Source organism: Vanacampus margaritifer, chromosome 19, assembly GCF_051991255.1.
Source record: "Vanacampus margaritifer isolate UIUO_Vmar chromosome 19, RoL_Vmar_1.0, whole genome shotgun sequence".
NCBI classification, from domain to species: Eukaryota; Metazoa; Chordata; class Actinopteri; order Syngnathiformes; family Syngnathidae; genus Vanacampus; species Vanacampus margaritifer.
Window position 1 is genome coordinate 15102157 of NC_135450.1, and position 20467 is coordinate 15122623.

Genomic DNA, 20467 nt, shown 5'->3' on the forward strand with positions numbered 1-20467 from the left:
TATACTTTTTTTCCCAGGTAATTATTTGCACAATTAAGAGTAAAAGTGCATCTTTGCCTTTGACGCCAACTTCCTGTTTGTTGCCAGGATGCTGCACCTGTCCCCCCCCCCCCCCCCCCGCTCACCATCATCTTGCCCTCCTCTCATCTCCTAATCCGCTTTTCTCCGCAACTCTGCTTTTCAATATCCCCCGGCTTGCCTCGGGCTTACTTTGCGTCCATCTTTTAACATCCCACCACCAGACCTCCTTCCTTTAATTCCTTCTTCATTCGTATTCATGAGAAGTCTTCCCCCCTCCTGACCAATCAGAGGGTTTGTTTCGTTGGAGGTACTTTACAGGAGATTTTTTTTTTTGGTCGCAGTTTCAAACGTGGGAATTATTGACATTTTTCCAGCATTTTTTTTTTTTTTGTCACTGTGGCAAAATTGGCACATTTTAGGGGCGGTACTGTATATGCAAATGAGCCAGACGTCAGCCCGCCCACATATAGGAATTAAAAAATTGTGATGTTCTTTTTTTTTTTTTTTTTCCTCAGGAAAGCTCAGTATTGTTCATTCGATTTGACATCATCATTGCGCTCCTTTTTTTAAAAAAAAACAAACAAATCAATTAAAAAAAATTTAATAAATGTTTTTTTTTTTTTTTAAATACATATATATATATATATATATATATATATATATATATATATATATATATATATATATTTTTTTTTTTTTTGTATGTGGGTGAGTATGTGTGTATTCATCAGTTCACCTAAAGCCCATTAAAAAAAATTCCATACTAATAATATAATATAATAATAAATTGCCAAATGCAGAAACATCAATGTAAGTTATCACGATGTAGTGGCTCTCGCTAACAGACAGAATTAAGTAACCGGAATTAGGTTAAAAAATTCTATATACGTAGACCATGTTTCTATAAATTTTGATAATTTTTATCAAAATTGTGATGTTCTAATGGGTTTCTGTTGTGGCCCGCCCCAGTTTGATCTAAACTGTATATTAGTGATACATTTAAAAGCTAAAATTGCAGATGACAAAATGAGTTTTTTTTTTTTATTTGCACCCTGGGGAGGTTTCAGCATCAAGTAGAACAAGAAAAGTGCAGTTGGCTAATTGAATGCAATTGACTTGTGTGGGCGACGTGTTGAGTGAGGCACAGCAGTAATGGTTGTCATCCGTAGATAAGAAACCAGTGCAAACAGGCCACGCCCACCTCTCCAGGCGCCCCGTTAGAAGGAACACCACTGACACGATGGGAGGAAAAGATAAAAAGACGATAAGAAGAGCATTCTAACTAATGATCACTGCGCAACATCATGATCTCGTTCAGCTTTATTTTTTATATTTAACGTACTGTAACTACATGTTCATTACATTTGACATCCATCTGCCCAACAAGACACCCAAATGTCCAAGCAGTCCCTCTCACGCTTTCTCTCGAACCTTCATACACTCCGATGAATGTCTTTACCGCCAGGTCCTCATTAGAAAGTCTGCCTATCGCTGTCACATTGTTTGTACACGAATGTAAATGATTGGAATTTGTCTTCTGTAGAGAAAGAACACACACGCATCACCTTCATCTTAGCACCTGCACCCAAATGCTGCGTTCGTGGCAATCCATCATCTCGGCCTGCCGTCACGTCCAATTACGAAGCCATTAGCCGCCACGCACGCACACGCGCGCGCAATGCTCTCGTTTCCATTCATAACTCTTTAAACAATTACGAGTGACATTCAGAAACAATCAGAAAGGAGATTGACACTTTTTAGTGATTCATTTCAATGTCCATTTGGGTGTGATTAAGTTAATTGAACATTAATGGTTTTAATCCCAAAACTATGGCGTAGCTAGCTGCCTTAGCATTTAAGCAACATCTTAAACAAAACCGCTTCAAAATCAGGCGTAGAAAAGATAATCAGTTTGACCTGGAAAAAAATTAATAGATGATTGGTTTAAAATGAAAACCAAACCAATCTGGGCTTTATTAGTCACGAAAGTTTACTGTAAAACTGATACAGTGTATATTTAAACACCAAAATGTTCAACCAAACCATATATCCCTTCTGAAAGCCCCGCTAGCTTAATGCTAACATGTAATGTGAAACACCATTAGCAGCTAGCAGGCAAACGGAAACTAGCATAGATATACTAAACCTCTACATTAGTGCATCTTAGTTTTTTTTTGTCACACCCTCCTAGGAAAAAAACAAACATTTTCCATCACCCAGACTCTCTGCTGAAACTAAAAAATTAAGTATAATTTGTCTATAAAAATGTAATCCCTTCAGAAGAAAGCTTAATGCTAACGTGTAATGTGAAACACCATTAGCAGCTAGCAGGCTAAAGGAAACCATATATCCCTTCTGAAAGCCCCGCTAGCTTAATGCTAAAATGTAATGTGAAACACCATTAGCAGCTAGCAGACTAAAGGAAACTAGCATAGATATACTAAACCTCTACATTAGTGCATCTTAGTTTTTTTTGTCACACCCTCCTAGGAAAAAAACAAACATTTTCCATCACCCAGACTCTCTGCTGAAACTAAAAAATTATGTATAATTTGTCTATAAAAATGTAATCCCTTCAGAAGAAAGCTTAATGCTAACGTGTAATGTGAAACAGCATTAGCAGCTAGCAGGCTAAAGGAAACCATATATCCCTTCTGAAAGCCCCGCTAGCTTAATGCTAACATGTAATGTGAAACACCATTAGCAGCTAGCAGGCTAAAGGAAACTAGCATAGATATACTAAACCTCTACATTAGTGCATCTTAGTTTTTTTTGTCACACTCTCCTAGGAAAAAAAACAAACATTTTCCATCACCCGGACTCTCTGCTGAAACTATATAAAAAATATATATATTTATTGTCTATAAAAATGTAATCAATTCAGAAGAAAGCTTAATGCTAACATGTAATGTGAAACAGCATTAGCAGCTAGCAGGCTAACGTAAATTAGCATTAGATGTTCTAAACCTCTACATCAGTGCTTCTTCATTATTTTCTCTTACAGGAAGAAGAAAACCTTTTGCGCCATTTCTCTGCTTGAACTATAAAAATATATTATTATAATTTGTCGATAGAATTGTGAGAAATACAAAAATGAAAGAAATCTCGATCAACATGCAACAAAGAAGAACTTTGAAGAGGGAAAGTCAACCCCATCATTTTCTTTACAATAATATTTCCCATGCGGCCCTTTAGTCTATTCTGATTATTGATTAATATTACATTCGTGGGATATCCACTCATTTTTATCCATCTCAGCGGGCGACCATTTTGCCACTTGCTGATGACATCACAATTCCACAAACGTAATATTAGTCCGAATGCCGTGTTTAGACAAGTGGGTTGACTTTGACGTTTTGGTGGACTTCCCATTTAATGTTGCTTTAAAAATCTGTAAAAAAAAAAAAAAAAAAAGTGGGTTCACTGTCCAAAAAATGGATGACATAAAATCTCATAACAAAAATGGCGGTGCAGTTGTCATCCGTCTTATCAGTCGAAATCAACCTGCTTCTTGCTCTGATCTCCAGAGAAGACCTCTGTAAAAAGACGAATATTAAAAACAGTCGCTATTGAATACGTTTTATTCATCTTGCGTGCAGATCATTCGGCATGACTTGGCGTGACACGGCCGTCACACAAACACTTGACGCTCCTTGCAATCATGGAAGGTGAAGAAAAAGCGGCAACAGCAGGAGGCGTGAGCATGAATAAAGATTACCTGCGCGGAGGAGAGAGCGAGAGAGAGAGAGAGAGAGAGAGTGAGTGCTGTTTTTATTTTTTTCCACTTCTTCTATGTGTAGAACTTATTACTCCCTGCTGGCTGCTTGTTGAAGATCAACTGCAATGCAGTAATTGCACCAACAATTTACTGCTCTCTATGCACCTCCCGAGTCGCGCCGCACTTGAAACATGCATTTAGCATCGGCACAGCATCGCTATGGAAAGGCGGAATGGACACAAATACCTCCGCCAGTATCACTATGCTACTACTACACCGCTATGCTAGCTTTCCGTATGCAATTATTGACAGTACTGACCTCTTGGTAGTCCCTAACATCTCTCACCGTCTGAAAAGTGTGTGTGGGGGTTGGGTTCAGCTCCTCAATTTTTATTTTAATCAGCGAAAAACTAGAAAAATAAGGTTGCTGCATGCTTTGAATGGGCAAAAGTGGTGCCCTCTAGTGGAGAAATTCAGTACAGTTAAGCAAAAAAAAAAAAAAAAAAAACTCAACTCATTCACTGCCATTTCTAGTGGAGAAATTCAGTACAGTTAAGCAAAAAAAAAAAAAACTTAACTCATTGACTGCCATTGACGGCTTTAGACGTCAAAATTCATTTGAACTATTTCTATTACTTTCACCCCCTTTTATTTTAATCAGCGAAAAACTAGAAAAATAAGGTTGCTGCATGCTTTGAATGGGCAAAAGTGGTGCCCTCTAGTGGAGAAATTCAGTACAGTTAAGCAAAAAAAAAAAAAAAAAAAAACTTAACTCATTCACTGCCATTGACGGCTTTAGACGTCAAAATTAATTTGAACTATTTCTATTAGTTTCACCCCCACCGCCCCCCACACACACACACACATTTGCTAACAAGAATATGAAAACTTAGGAAAAAAATGTATTGTACGTGTAGAACATATAACATATAAAATTCATGATTAATCTTGAGTTAACTAGTGAAGTCATGTGATTAATTACAATAAAAAAAATTAAGCGCCAGATGCCCCTAAAAAAAAAAGATTATTAAAAATTAAGGAGCGTCAGACTATCGATTTTTTAAATCGTAATTAATCGCATGACTTAGATAGTTAACTCACGATTAATCACAAATTTTACATCTGTTCTAAATGTACAATACAAACATAGGTTTTCATACTCTTGTTAACAAAAGGGGGAAAAATGTTTAACTAATAGAAATAGTTCAAATGAATTTTTGACGTCCATAGCCGTCAATGGCAGTAAATGAGTGAATTTGTTGCGATCGGGGGGCATATTGGTGGCATGGAACTATGTTGAAGGAAGAGATAAAAGAGATTTAAAAAAAATTGTGCTTTGTTGCCATCTTTTGGAATGTATAGGCAATTTTAAACCTTTTGATTTTCTCTATTTGTGGCAGGACCAAATTGATGTCAACATTAATTTGCAGGGAAAAAAATCTTCGTTTTTGTGTAGTGTTTTAGGCTAATTTAAAGACCAGAGATATCCTCTTAACAATGTTTTTTTTTAAAAACGAATCTCGCCTAGCAAATTCCACTTATATCCATTCATTACTTAAGTGTTCTTGTCTGTCTGAGTGCAGGATGACGCATAAAGGAAGGACAGCCAAATAAAAGGCTGAACGACCCTGTTAAGTGAATTCTAAATAAGTATGCATGTTTGAAGAGAATTGCTGAAAACGTGCAAAGTAATACTGTAGAGATTTAGCATTATGCTGCATGGCCTGCTTTAGAACGCCTCATTGTTGGCCGTGAGTGCTTGTAGGCGGGGGAGATCGAGGTTAGATACGAGGCTCCAGTCACGCGTCCATTTGGAAACGACCGTCTTTTCTTTACCCTTGTTAAAGAATTTCAAAATGGCTGCTGACGGCTTCGGCGGCCGAGCCTGGAACCAATTAGTGACCTCGTTAAGCGAGCGCACGCCGTCGCTCCTCCGCCCGGTTTCCAACGGCCCCTTTTAACCCTCGCTTTTGTCCTGGCTTGCTTATTTGCTTTTTCCCCTCGCCAATCAAACGAGTCCGTCGTCTCCTGAGCGGGGCGACGGGCCTGAGCGCCGGTTAAATGGGGTCGGGCCAAGGTTATGTTTGGAGTGCAGTGGGCGAGATGGAAGCGTCAAATAGCCGGGTGACGACCGCCTGGCCTGTTTTGCAACTTCAATTTGCCTGATTGCTCATTACCACGGTGAACACGGATGATAATTGTCATGTTTATTTTCAGTCTTGTTTAGTCCCTGTCATGTTTTCCTTGTGTGTTCCCATTGTCTTGTCATTTCCTGTTTTATTGTGAAAAGTCTGACTCCTCTCGTTTCAGGTCACTTGCCCTTCCTTGTGTGGTGTCTGTGTCAACCCTGATCCATGATTGTGTCCACCTTTCCCCATTACCCTCATGTGTCATCCAATCAGTGCCCTCAGCCAGGTGTGTCTTGTTATGTCATTAGTGTTGGTGTATTTAGTCGGTTGTCTCCCCCCTGTCTGTGTCGGTTCATTGTTGTTTTTGCTGTTGCCACTGTCGTAAGTCTTTCGCCACGTCACGCTGACCTTTGTGCCTTATCAGGATCCATGTCATGTTGTTAGTTTTGCCTAAGTTGTTTTGTCATGTTTAGCTTCATGTTTTGTTAGTTCAGTTTATTTTGTTCTTTTTGATTAGAAATTAAAACCTCTTTTTGGACTGCACCTCTGCCTTCCCGCATCTGGGTCCTAAAGCCCCCACCTTACTCACAATAGTATTTGACATTAGTACAGTAGAATGACCCCCGCTTTATTTCAGTTCATCGTTCGCACCCCTACTATGGATCATTTATAATGTTTGTAAACAAGGGCCAGGGTACTTTCTGGTGGCAGAAAAATGAGTGACTAGCACTAAAAACCACGACAACAAAAAATAAAATTCTTGTAAGGTGCAGATTTGCTAACCGCTAACTACCATGTGAAAATAAAAACATATATATATATATATATATATATATATATATACACAGATTAATGGCATTTCAATTAACTTAAGGGAAAATAGTTTTTCTATACAAGGAAATTTAATAATAATAATAATACATTTATTTTGTATAGCGCTTTTCAAGACACTCAAAGACGCTTCACAGAGAGTCCCAAAAAATCGAGAACAACGATAAAATCAGTACAAAAATGCTTTAAAAAGTCCAAAACAGTAATAAAATCAGTACAAAACTAAACATTCGTAATACTAAACAATTCGTTGAAAATTGTTTGTGGCACGAATTACCATTTTACAAATAGTACTAGTCACTAATGTGCGTTTTGATTTGTGGTTAGGGAAAAGGACATCGACAAACATTTGGAAATACGCTGCCCTCTATTGTTCGGAGTGTGCATTGCGGACATCAACGGCAAATCGACTTTGACATCTTTTCTTGTAAATTCTCTTGATCGTCGTCCACGTTTGTTCGGCAAATCTGCCGCCAGAATGAACGCAACTGCCCTTTTGTTTCTTTCCCCCCCCCCCCTCTGCGTCTCTGTCGTCATTTTGCAGAGTGGTTGCCGGTGGCGACGTGCTGTCACAACAGTTTAATGGCGACAAATGAGAAATGCGGCGCACTGAGTGGAGGGGAGGAAACATACGACGCACTACTTACTTATTGAGTCAATGCCTCGTGGCGGCTACGCCAGGCTACTTTTGAAAAAGGGCTTTTGCCTTGTCAGATGCACTGGGAAAGTCAAAGGCTTCGTATGACACCACAACACTGCGCAATAATGAAAAGATCAACCTTGCTTAGTTTTGCTTAACTCATTCACTGCCATTGACGGCTATAGACGTCAAAAATTCATTTGAACTATTTCTATTAGTTTCGCATTTTTTTCCACTTTTGTTAACAAGAGTATGAAAACCTAGAATTTTTTTACTGTACATTTAGAACAGATAAAAAATTTGTGATTAATCGTGAGTTAACTAGCGATTAATTAAAATAAAAAATTTGAATCGTCTCACACTCCTAATTTTTAATAGTCTTTTCTTCTTTTTTTATTAGGGACATACAATTTTTTATTGTAATTAATCACATAACTTCACTAGTTAACTCACTATTAATCACAAATTTTGTATCTGTTCTAAATGTACAGTAACATTTTTTCTATAGGTTTTCATACTCTTGTTAACAAAAGTAGAAAAAATATATAAAACCAATAAATACTTCAAATGAATTTTTGACGTCTATAGCCGTCAATGGCAGTGAATGAGTTAAGTTTAACCAAATTCAGTAGCGAATCCCGAAAAATGAAATCAGTCACAAAGGACAATCAGTTTTTTTATTATTATTATTATTATTGTGTAATCATTAAACAACAGAACGCAACATTCAAAACGTGTTTTGTTTGTGCGACTGTTCGTAAAAACGCCGACTTTCCCTGACAACGCGAGCTGATAAAGAGAAAAGGGAAGAAACTAAAATCCCAGTTGTTTGGACAGCGGTCCTCTTTCGCAATCGTGACTACAAAATCAGAAGCAGTCACTTTGTAAACAATAGAAATATTTTCTTCACAAAGGGATTGCGAAAGAGGTAAAAGCATTGACGCAACAAACTCGCTCTGAGAATTTAAAAACAAAGAAATTATGGGTCATGCACCGGGGGCCGCCACTGAGGACAATTTACTGTATCTTCAAGGACAAGCCCTGACAATGCCAGGTGACGTTTAATTTCACCTTCATTGCGCCGAGGGAGGAAACAGTCATAAGAACGGAGTGCCATCATTTTGACAACTTGACGCCCCGCGAATGAGAATTCCAATATGGCAATGGCGGGCGACTGTCAACCTGAGACGAGATCATTTTTTTCATCTCCACCCGTCGTGCGTTTGGTGATAAGTGGTGGACGCCCTGCTCAACCTAGCTGCTACTTTTTATTCACTCAGTGTAAAGCCCTTTTCACACTGCACTCACTCATTGTGAAAGAGCCACTCAGAAACGCAAAATTAAGTTTCCGGCGTGCCCTTATTTTGGAAGTCAATACCAGGAAGTAAAAACCGGGACATGATCTCGTTTTTATGATTGCAAAAGACAGCTCTGACTTTGCTCATTGTACATCACAAGCCTGTTGATTTGCAACAGACCACAAGTCACCCGACCACGGGGGTCGAGGGAGGCTGAGCTAGAGACCCGTGACGTATGTCTCGGGGCTAAGCCGGCAAGGAATGTCACGCCAGGAAGGAGCGGCCAGGACCATAAAGAAGTCCGTCCGACACTCACATGACTGCCAGTGAGAAACTGCCATCATAAAAATGTTTTTGTTTTATTTTTATTTTTTTACTGTACTGGAGGCAGTAGGACAGCAATAGTCGCTCTTCGCAGAGGATAAATATCTAGCAAAACCACTACTTATCCAGGGAGGGAAAAAAATCCTATGTCAATGTATCATCCTTATCTTCCTCCTCTGATGCAGATTCGTTCCATCTTGCCAGACTCTCATCTGTTGTATTATTAGTTCAAACGACTTCCTAATTCTTTCCGCATTACCCTCTCGTTCTTCTCGAGCCTGTCCATTCTGTTTTTCTTGTAGTGTGACAAATTTGGAACATTCCGAGCGTTTCAGAGCTTGCAAATGACTTGTGAATTTTGCCACGGCAGGAACTTGTACAGCGACTTACTTTGTCTGAGGAAAAGAATTTGCAAAGTAATGTAACCAGTCAAATACGATACCTTTGGGTTTTTTCCAATAATCGTCCAACTGATGAGGAGCTACACTGCTAAGAATATACTCACCTGAATTAAAATACTTTTCATGGCCATCAGCTGGAAATGTTTAACTTCCTGGTCTCTGCAGGTGTTTTTGCAGTTCAAACTATCTTATTGTCACCCAATTGTCTAAGTGAGGTGACCAGATTTTCAAAATGAAAAACTACTACAATAAATTCTCACCAAATGTAATAAGTAGGCAATCTTTGTCAACGGTGGGTGTTCGTGTGGAAGATGGCTCACATGCGGCGAATCCTATTCGTGTTATTACTTTAGCTAATGCTAATTGCTGTCTTGGTTGACAGTTCAACACTGTTTAGCTCAGCATTGTAACAAAATATGCTGCTAGAAAGCTCAGCTTGCGTTGGGTCCAACAGCAGCGACTACATTTCCCATGATTCTTAGACACAAAAACAGGAAGTAGTTCTAGTTCCGCTATGACGAAAACATGCTTGCTAGCAAGTAGATGAGAATGCAAACGGAATGTGACAATAAATAGGAAGGAATTTAACAGTAAAACTCACTTTTTTAATGTTTTGTTGTTTTTTTCTCCGTAAGAATTGCTATAACATCTGTGTGACTGACATAGATATAGCAAAAAAATAGGACGCCGGGTCGGGATTTGCGTAACATCGGGACAAAACAATGGGGTTAGCCAAAACTGAACCAAATTCTCATTATATTATTATTAAAAATAATTTCATTTTTCAACGAATTAGCCAACTTTAGCAGAGGTGGCTGGCATCCTGACAGAAGTTTAAGGTAAAAAAATAAATACTTTTTTTTGTGGTCAAAGTATGACATGCTATTTTTTTAAGAGATTGATGTTAAGCCACGCCCTCTCAGTCTTCCCGCCCGTCACAGGTCGAAAGATGATTCGCTCATAGCGGCTGGCAATCAACTTGGCCCCGCCATTTCCCGCGTAAGAGCCTGCTCATTATATTGTTATATTATTATTAAAAATAATTTATTTCTTTTTTTTTTTAACAATGTAGCGAATTTTAGCAGAGGTGCCTGGCATCCTAATGAGATGTTTGAGGTAAAAAAAAATACTTTTTTTTGTGGTCTAAGTATGACATGCTATTTTTTTAAGAGATTGACGTTAAGACACGCCCTCTCCGTCTTCCCGCCCGTCACAGGTCGAAAGGTGATTCGCTCGTTGCGGCTGGCAATCAACTTCGCCCCGCCTTTTCCTGCGTAAGAGCTTTCTCGGCTTGGGCTCCCAGGAGTGTGCTGCTGTTGCTTACTCTCTCCCCAGCTATGGACAACTTTAAGTCGGCGCTTTCTCTAGCGTCGTCTCGCTCGTGTGCTCCGGAGGTGGACGTCTAAGCGGATTATAAACCTGAACCGAGAGCTCCTTCCAACAACGGGGGAAAACATTTTTGTGGTCGTTTGACAGAAGGAAGCGGAGCAATATGCCTGTTTCAACTCTTTTGCCTTTTACAGCAACCCAAGCAAGTCGGAAGTCCGCCAGCCCGACCTCCTTCAGGTTGACGGAGAAATTTATCCTGCTTTTGGTGTTCAGCGCCTTCATTACGCTGTGTTTCGGGGCGATTTTCTTCCTGCCGGACTCGTCCAAGCTACTCAGCGGAGTTTTCTTCCATTCCTCTGCCGTGGAGACGAACACCCGTACCGGACTGGACGGTGGCGGCGGCGGAGGTCCTGGCGGCGGAGGCGAGTCCGGCTCGGCTGCAAGCGACGAGAAGGTCCTGGCCAAAATCAAGAAAGACCACGAAAAAGCCTTGCTGGAGGCCAAGGATACTCTACAAAAGCGTCCGGATGAGATCAAGCAGGACATTTTGAACGAGAAGGAGAAAGTTGCCAAGGAGAGTTTGGGTCAAGGTGGGAAGGCTGTCAATGATTTACCTTACGTCGAGTACCAGAGACCCCCGGGGGCCACTGGACACGAACCCCAGGACCCCACAACAAGGGAGCGGCGGGCGAAAATCAAGGAGGTAAGCGAAGGGAACTTCACGCCGAACCCCATGCAAAAATGTCACAAATTAACAGTACATATCGATTTACTTGAATTCACGTTTAACACGAGCCATGCCTGAATGTGTTAGACTATTTATTAGCATACCCCATTTGTTTCGGCATGAACATTATATCTCCAAGAACCATTTTAGGACCAGAATCAGACCGCCTGTTGTGCAGAGTCACATCCGCTGCTGAGCCGCTGCATGAATGACGCGTCTGGAGTGTCAAACTTGTGCCGTGGCCCGATTTTAAACGGATTACAACGAGATTGCTTGCTGCGGTGTCCACCGATACGCAGAATCGTGTCGATCTCATTAATCAATAATCTAACGGGTTCGATGTCCGGCTCCTTCCTTGCGGGCTTACGTGTGTGTGTGTGTCGTGTTTCACCATGATGGTGATAATATTGTGATGCAAAACCAGTTTGGAATTGCTGATCATATACATCTCTTGCCTTCTTGGTCTAAGGAAATTGCTTCCGTTTTAAAGAGACTTGTTCTAATAGATGGCTTGGGGAGGGTTGAGGCGATGTCAGAATTGTCAGTAATGTGCGTTTTTTTATATCAGTAATTGACTGTTTTGTTTTGTGCCTTTTGTGACCGTCAGAGCTTGGTTGACACCACATAACTGTTGGCAATATCATTCAGTTCGAGACATTTTTGAAGTTCCATTTCTGACGTTGAGATTTTGCGGCATAATTTGACATTTGTTGCCCTTCTATATTTATTGATAAAAGCTTATATTTTGTATGAGTAAATGCACTTGCACACTAGTATTCACTAAATGTTGACTCTTTAGAGTGCCTCGTTGTTGCGGCATGGGAAAAGCTTGGCGTTGGCATTTCTTGTTGTTGCCAAACTTGCCTCCTTTTTTTTTTTTTTTTTTTACGGCCCATTCAAGAAAGTTGTTTTTGGTTTTGCTATCTACTTGCCGTCTACCACTATCAAACTTTTGAAATCCCACTTATATTTCTTTGTATTTTTTTTACGTCAGTTGCGCACATCCATCTGGCGAAGGCATGACTTTTAAAGCAAGAGCAGCAGCAGCTACTCAGCTACTGAGGCGGCTGATGTTATCGTAAAGAGTAGCACAAAAGGTCTGGCTTAAGGCAGTGTTTTTTTTATACTGGTAAAATATTAATGAAGTAAAACCAACAACAACATAGCTTTTGGTTGGGGAGTCTATTTTTCATCAGCTGACAGATGCACTGCACTCTGCATACTGTATATGTGATACACTATATACGGACAAAAGTTTTGGGACAAAGCTCCAATTAGAGTTTCAAAAGTTCCAGAAATGTTTAAGGTTGGGAATGAACAGGAATTTTATGGAAATCACAGGAACTTTTTTTTTTTTTTTGAATAAATGTTATAAAACTAGGAAATAACAACATTTAAAGTTGGCTCTTAATTCCCACAAATCCTTAAGGAAAAAAAATCTTGCTATAAAAAAAATTGAAGTCACGTTTGGCGACGTAATTGCATGATAAAGCGAGTGAAATTGTCACAAATGGTGGAAATATTTTCATCTTCTTAAATTCTGCTCTTGGAAATTTTCTTATTCTTGGAGCTATTCTAAGATTTTTTTTGTCATTGAAGGAGCCGGATTAGTATTTATATTGTTCTTGATGTTCTGGATCAGCCCGGTTCATAAGAGCGCCCGCCGTCGGAATAAATCGCACGGAAAGGTCGCTCGGTTGCTGCGACCGGTCAGGCTGAATACGGGATTGGCCGCTGTTGGGGAAGGCATCGCATGACAAAATTGTCAGCAGGGCAATGGCGGCGTCAATAAACTCGGGTCGGCTCCATTGATTTGACACCTTTGCAAAAAGCTAGAAACCTGCTGCTCAAGAACTTGAACAAACACGTCGAGAGGACAAAAAGAACAGTAAATACAATTTTCACAGGCGACCAACTGATGTGTCAAAGCAGTAAACACGCAGCTTTTTCTTTTTATTGACTTTGTGCGGCTCCCGCTGGATCAAAATGGCAGCTGGCTAATTTGTACATAATGACACATGACGACAACGGATGGACGTTGGTCCGTTATCATCCCATTGATGAGCCTCAGTGTTCTCTAAGACGCTTGCAGTTGTCCCCCCTCCTTTTTTTTTTTTCTTTTTTTTTTTTTGGCAAGGTCATTTCCTCTTTTGGAATATGTGCCAGAAAAAGCTGAAGAAAAGTCAAATGCGCAGTTAACTCTTTGACTGCCAGGCGTTTTCAGAAAAGGGATGCCGTGGGTGCCAGCCGATTTTAAGCATTTTGACTGATCTTTCAAGGTCCATAGAAAATTATGTGTTTGGACTATGGAAACACACATTCTACCAAATGAAAGATTGGACTCTCATCTGTCATCAGAAAAAAAAGTTTGTTTCTACCTTATTCCGTTTTTCAGTAATCAACAATAGAAAATGGTTAGTTTCACCTCTGTTTTGAAACAAACGTCTTTTAACGTCTTTGGCACTCCTCCATAGGATTTTACTAAACGTTATTTAACGTTTTTGGCAGTCAAAGAGTTAAAGGGCAACTTAATAAGGTTTCATTGGTCTGTGTTTTAAAGTATTTTTTTAAATGAATTGATGGCATAAAGCTTTAGGAATAAAGGTTAGGTTGATAGATTTAGGGTAAGAGTTTAGGTTTGGTGATTGGGATTTTTCAGGGCCAATGCCGATTATTAGTAGTCAAGGAGGCTGATAACCGATATTTGAAACCAATATTCATTTTCACTAAAGAAGTCGGTGGAGAATTTTGGCGTCAACATTTTTTTGTTTTTTGTTGTAATGTCTTAAAGAATTATTGCTTATTGATCCATTTTTCAGACTTTTCAAAATATAAGACTTTTGTTTTTAATCTTACACAATAGACTATATTTAAAATTTCTGAAAAAAATAAAATAAAATAAAATTCAGGGCGCTACCAAGGTTATCAGTAAGTCTTAAAAAGTTCAATGAAAACTTGAACAAGTAAATACCGTAGCTCTGTATAGTTTCCTACAGTAAATCTTTTCCCCAAAATTTAAAAATACCTGAAATCTTAAACTTTCACATTTCTTTGTTTAAATGTCGAACGAAAACAAAGTGTTCAGATTTAGAAAGTTCCCAGGGTCAGCAGCATCTCTTATAAAGTTAACTGAACATTTTAATGAATGGTTCCCCGAGATTAAAATGGTTTTAGCTTGACCTTTAATTGGCCGTCAGATTTTGGAAAAAAAAGGACGATACGATATTCGTCAAAATGCCCATTAATCGGTTTGGCCGATTATCGGTCTATCCCTCATTAGCATTCGGGTTAAGAAAAGGCAAGGGTTCGGTTTAGGGGTTAGGGCTGGAGTTAAGCATTTGGTTTAGGAACTCTTATTGTTGGCTGTTCCTTTCCTTTAGAATGCGGGTGTCAAACATACGGCCCGCGGGCCAGATCAGGCTCGCAAAGGGGTTTAATCCGGCCCGCAGTTAGATACCATGATTTTACCGATCTGGCTCGCTTGGCGATATATTTTCCCTCCGTGCGTTTCCCTTGAGCTAATATGAGTTTGACACCCCTGCTTTAGAATATATGTGAGGTTAACTCTTTGACTGCCAGACGTTTTCAGAAAAGGGATGCCGTGGGTGCCAGCCGATTTAAGCATTTTGACTGATCTTTTGACTGATCTTTCAAGGTCCACAGAAAATTATGTGTTTGGACTATGGAAACACACATACTACCAAATGAAAGATTGGACTCTCATCTTTCATCAGGAAAAAAAAGTTGTTTCTACCTTATTCCGTTTTTGAGTAATCAACAATAGAAAATGGCTAGTTTCACCTCTGTTTTGAAACAAACGTCTTTTAACGTCTTTGGCACTCCTCCATAGGATTTTACTAAACGTTATTTAACGTTTTTGGCAGTCAAAGAGTTAAGGTTAGCCCAACGAAAACAAAGCCAATGTCTCAGTCAATCTTTTCATTTTGATCTTTGGTTCAAAAATAATGATGGATGATTGATTGCGTCACTGGGCTCTCACGAGCAACAATAGCTATTAGCTAATATGTCGTTGCGGTACCAACAACCACATCACTACAACAGTTCCCCATGGAAGCCTCAGGTTCTAGAAGCAAGACGGGTTTATCCACAGGGGGTTTTTTGGCTACATCTCAAGCTTTGACCTCAAGAGTATTTATCGCACTGTTGGTGGGTGATTCCTGGCGACCTCTCTGAGAAGGATAAACATCTTGTTTGTGAGGGAGTGTGAGGAATATACGCCGCCGATAAAGTGGGATAATGAAGGTGGACGTGGCCGAAGAGATGGCTTTTTTTTTTATCTGTTTCCAACTACCGGGAGTCGATTTAGGTTTCAGGCTGATTGCAAAGGAAAATAAACGCACGCCCTCAAGTCTAGTTACAGCTCAGCTTGGGCACTGTTTTAAAACTGCTGCACTGGCGAGTCTCACCGTTCATCGGAGGAACGCCGAGAGAGTTTCGATTAAGGTTATGGTTTTGGATTTAGGCTTCATGTAAGAGTTGGGGTTTGGATTGCGGTTGACATTAGCGCTAAGGTTCGAATCGGCAATTGAGTTGGCTTGATTGTGTGTGGCCCTTTCTACACGTGCACCGCGCCGTAACGCAATTGGCCACTTTGCTAACCTTTTAGAGCCTGAAATGGAATTTCTTTATCAGCCTAACCTGGCTGCGTCTAAGTCCTATTTCGGTATCGACCATTGAACTAATTACCTCTCCCGGACCTGCTTCTACCCTACGTGTGTGTGTGTGTGTGTGTCAGCTAGAGTTACTGCCGATCCCTGAAAATGCTCAGTTTAATCGTCTAATGGCTATATTAGCTGTAGTGTGACTTGCAAGCCGTATGAGGCCGCTGAGTGGCTTTACAAACATCGTAACCTACTGAATTGTATTGTGTGTGTGTGTGTGTATAACGTGTTACATAGAAACCTGATCCAGACTTTTACCCTTTTGTTCTGGTTTACAATCATCCCTCCCCATATCGTGTCTGATTATCATATCGCAGATTCTTCCAAGCAGACTGTTTACCGAAAGGCTGTCGGAAAAAAGTCCCTGACACAAAATGAAGGTTTTCTTTTAAGATTAGCTTTTAAGGTTAGCATCAGTGTTTATTTCTGTAAGAATATGCCAGTAATGAATATTGCTCTTAAATATATGGCTAGCCTGAGAGAAATGCCGCATCTAATCACATCAGTGCAGACTGTGACAGTAGTCATGAGTTGGGTCGCGGAAAGGCCCGGTGGTTGTTTACATTTGGGTGGTTGGTCTAAGTAGGTCTCGCCGTGGGAAAAAAAATGTCCCATTGCCGATATTCTGTGCGCCGCTTCCCCCTTGGCTCTGACGATGCCGCATGAGGAAATCTGAACTTCCCCCCCTGGTGACTGATGGGCTGATGTATTCTTGCATTGTTGTAACCTTTTGACTAGTTTAGCCAATAGCCTGAAGCGAGTTCCCGGCAACCGTACGCTGCCCGCCATCTCAACCACAACAGTTCTGCTCCCCCCTTGGCTTTGGTCACTGAGCATTGATTTAGAAAAGCCCAGAGCCGGCAAAATGAATTATATGCATTTAATGTTTGTGCTGTCGGTCAGAGGCTTCAAGCAAAAATGGCAAAACGAAAAGAGAAGTGCGTAAAAGCGTATGCTTGCGTAACCACATCACACATTTTTGAATACAAAGATACAAATCATATTTTGGTGGCTTATTTATTTAAACCTTGGCCTAAACTACTTGCATGCTTGGCAGGCATTCTCGCTAAACAAGCCAAACTTGAATACATTGATTTCTCCCTGACGTTTTCCCGAAAATTCCACAGTGTTTATATACGCGGATGTGAAAAAAATCTTTTCATAAACGTCATCGTTTCCAGCATCTTGAGCTCCCGTGCCTTGGGCTGAATTCGAGGCGTTTTGATGCACGAGGATGTCAGGTGATTTCCGTCCCGAACATTTAAGATTTAATGTTTTAAGTGCTCAAAGTGCTCTATTAAATTTAAATGGCACATTAGGGCGTCGTGTCAGCGCGTCTTTCCCCTCGCCCGTGCGAAAGCCGAGCGCCGATTTGAAATGGGCCAGCCGGCCCCGCATCCACTCACGGAAAATAAAGTAACGTGCTCAGATTTATTGTCAGATTAGCCACGCGAGAGGACTCCGCTTGAGATCGGAAGACGGCAACCCTTTCTGTGTATTCACATGACATTTAACTGATAGACTTTTATGCCTTTTTAAAATACTGGCTAATTGCAATGTCAATAAAGAGACATCAATACGCCTCCGCGCGTTCCCCGAAAGCTGCCACATTGAAGCTCAGTTTGCGGCTTTTGCTCTTGTTTTTACAGCCAGACATAAATTAGCGGAGGGGAATACGTTGCGAAATAACATCTGTGGCTATTCTTTCCATAGACGTTTTGTTATAAAAATATATTGCTTGCTCTGCGAAATGCAGAAAAACTCATTGTTTAAAAAAAAAAAAAAAAAGATAAGCATGATGAACGCCAAAAAACACAATTATGTATTTTTTATCCCTAATCATTTAGCAGGTTTTCCCTTAGACTTCTTTTTTTTTTTTTTTTATAAAGTTAGTCACAGCTTTTTGGTGGCTCAAATTCAGGTCATAGTCAATAATTGCAGTAAAATTTCTTGATAGATGTCTGGCATTCATTTAGATGGAAGTAGTCACTCGAACCCTCAGTGTTCAGTGATTTGAAATTTGAATTTACTGTACATCTTTAGAGCACAAACATGCATTGCTTTTGCATCATTAGAAGCCCATGACAGGGTTGTAGGGTTCTAAGCATCCCTCGAGTATCTGACAGTGATTTATGTCGACCGGGGGTGGGGGGTGGTTGTGGTTGTGGTGTGTGTGTGTGTGTGTGTGTGTGTGTGTGTGTGTGTGGGGGGGGGGGGTTACTCCGTGTGAACACAAGCATGTCAAATCCACGAGCCGAGGTCAACATGAATGACCGAGCCGCGTGCATTTGTCGAGGGAGGTGCCATTTGTCTTGTCTCCCTGGCGGCTAACACACGCGGCTAGCTCGTTAGCATTCAAGAGGATATTGATTGGATTATGCGTACCCCCGAACAGGGAATATGTTTGCGCGCGACGTACACGGAATCGGAGCAAACACAAATTCATATTTGCCTTGATTTGTTCCGACGTTAAGACTCGGGCTTTATGTCATTTGTCGTCTGGCGTTAGCATGCAAGTGTTGTGTTCATGGCTTGAAACCATGATTTGAAACCCTAGTTGTAAACCCCAACCAGGCCAGGAAACCCTTCTTTAAACCCCAATTCTATCTTTAAACTCTATTTTGGAACCCTTTACGCTGCCTTGAAACCCAAAACCTTCCACGAAACCGGATTTTGTGATTCCTGTGTTGTGATTTTTATCAACCTCATGTTAGCCGAAGCCCGTGCGGGCCACCTTTCAAAATCCAAAAGCCCCGACAGTGTGGATGTGCAATTCTCCAAGTCATTTTGTAGCAGCTGCCAGCCTTTTGCAATTTGGCACAAACTTTAGTTTGAGCACTCGAGCTGATTTTTGCTTCGAACCCTTCAGCGTCGCGCTCTGAAGGGGCAAGACCGACATTTGATGTGTACTGATGCAGGGAAATGCTAAAGGATATTCAATATCCCTGTTGTCCCAATCACACCGGGGGTCATGGCCGCTTGATTTTCTTTCTCCGAATCCAATCCGGTCTAATAGCGAGAGTCGGCGGCTGTCAATCACACAGGCAATTTATTTTTCAATCTGTCGTGCATGTGAGAGCTTCGCTTTTCCTTTTTCTGCCATTGCAAAGTGATCCTTGCATATTTTATTGGCTAAGAACCCGGGGATGGCGGGGTCTGAGTCACAAAAGCAAAAAAGTTCCTTTCTTGTTTTTTTTTTTAGTAATTAGCTCGGTGATTTATTAAAGTCGAACGCAATCGCGCGATCAGCAAACGGCGCGAGTTCGCCTCCGGGCGTGAACAGCACGCCGTGATGGAGAGCGCTGAAAAGTTGTAGCGCATTTGGACTTTCAGCTACTTGAAACGCATCCAAGCTTCTACGTTTTCAGGTCGTGGTACATTCTCTTTCGTTTTGTACGTTCTAAGCCACTTTCTTAAACTGAGAGACTCCTCTTTAAAATGGGCTCGGAGCCTCAGGATGCGTCCAAGTTTCTTCTTTTTTTTTTTTTTCCCTAGGAGAGCTCAGTATTGTTCATTCGATTTGACATCATCATTGCTCTCCTTTTTTTTTTTTAAAAAACAAACAAACAAATAAATTAAAAAAATTTAATATTTTTTTTTATTTTTATTTTTTTAAATATATATACATATATATACATATACGTGCGTCCAAGTTTCTGTTGTGTAAACTTTAATGCCCATCCACAATCAACATGAATTGGCCAAGATGATAATTGGGGCACTTGAGTGGCATTTCCGTGTCGTTGAGCATCAGATTCCAACGTTGGCAGGCCTTCGAAAGGGCGCACATGAAAGCACTTGCAGCGTTCAAGGGCCGACTTTTCTTCGCCCCGGCGCCGCCTGCCTTCATGCCAGAACCAGACTTGACCCGATGTGTCAGCTGCCGAGCTCGACTTCTACCTTCTCCTCTGAGATGCGCTTTGTGTTTTGTTTTTTTTTTGTGTTTCTTTTATTTCCCTCTTTTGTGTGCCGTGTTGTTGCGGCATGCCCACTTACCGTACAAGTAGAAAAAGTACACCAGCTAAATTATTTATTTGTGCGTGTATAATTGGTGCCGCAAATTATTCTCTGTGGTATATTGCCTGGTCACTCATTATATTTGGTTATTTGATATATTATAATTATATATTATTAATAATTCCATCCCATCCATCCATTTTCTTGACCGCTTTTCCTCACAAGGGTCGCGGGGGTTGCTGGAGCCTATCCCAGCTGGCTTCGGGCAGTCGGCGGAGTGCACCCTGAACTGGTTGCCAGCCAATCGCAGGGCACACAGAGACGAACAACCATACTCACAATCACACCTATGGACAATTTGGAGTGTCCGGTTAACCTGCCATGCACGTTTTTTGGAATGTGGGAGGAAA

At 40.7% G+C, this 20467-nt stretch overlaps 1 protein-coding gene across 1 annotated transcript in view; it reads left to right on the top strand.

The window, feature by feature from the left end:
* The first annotated feature begins 10578 nt into the window (after nucleotides 1-10578).
* The window catches only part of man1a1 (mannosidase, alpha, class 1A, member 1), a 67294-nt gene continuing 57405 nt past the window's right edge, over nucleotides 10579-20467 (top strand). Inside the window, exon 1 of the mRNA XM_077552141.1 lies at nucleotides 10579-11394. Coding sequence (XP_077408267.1) covers nucleotides 10855-11394 — 540 coding nt within the window. The 5' untranslated portion in view covers nucleotides 10579-10854. The remainder of the gene's footprint in view (nucleotides 11395-20467) is intronic.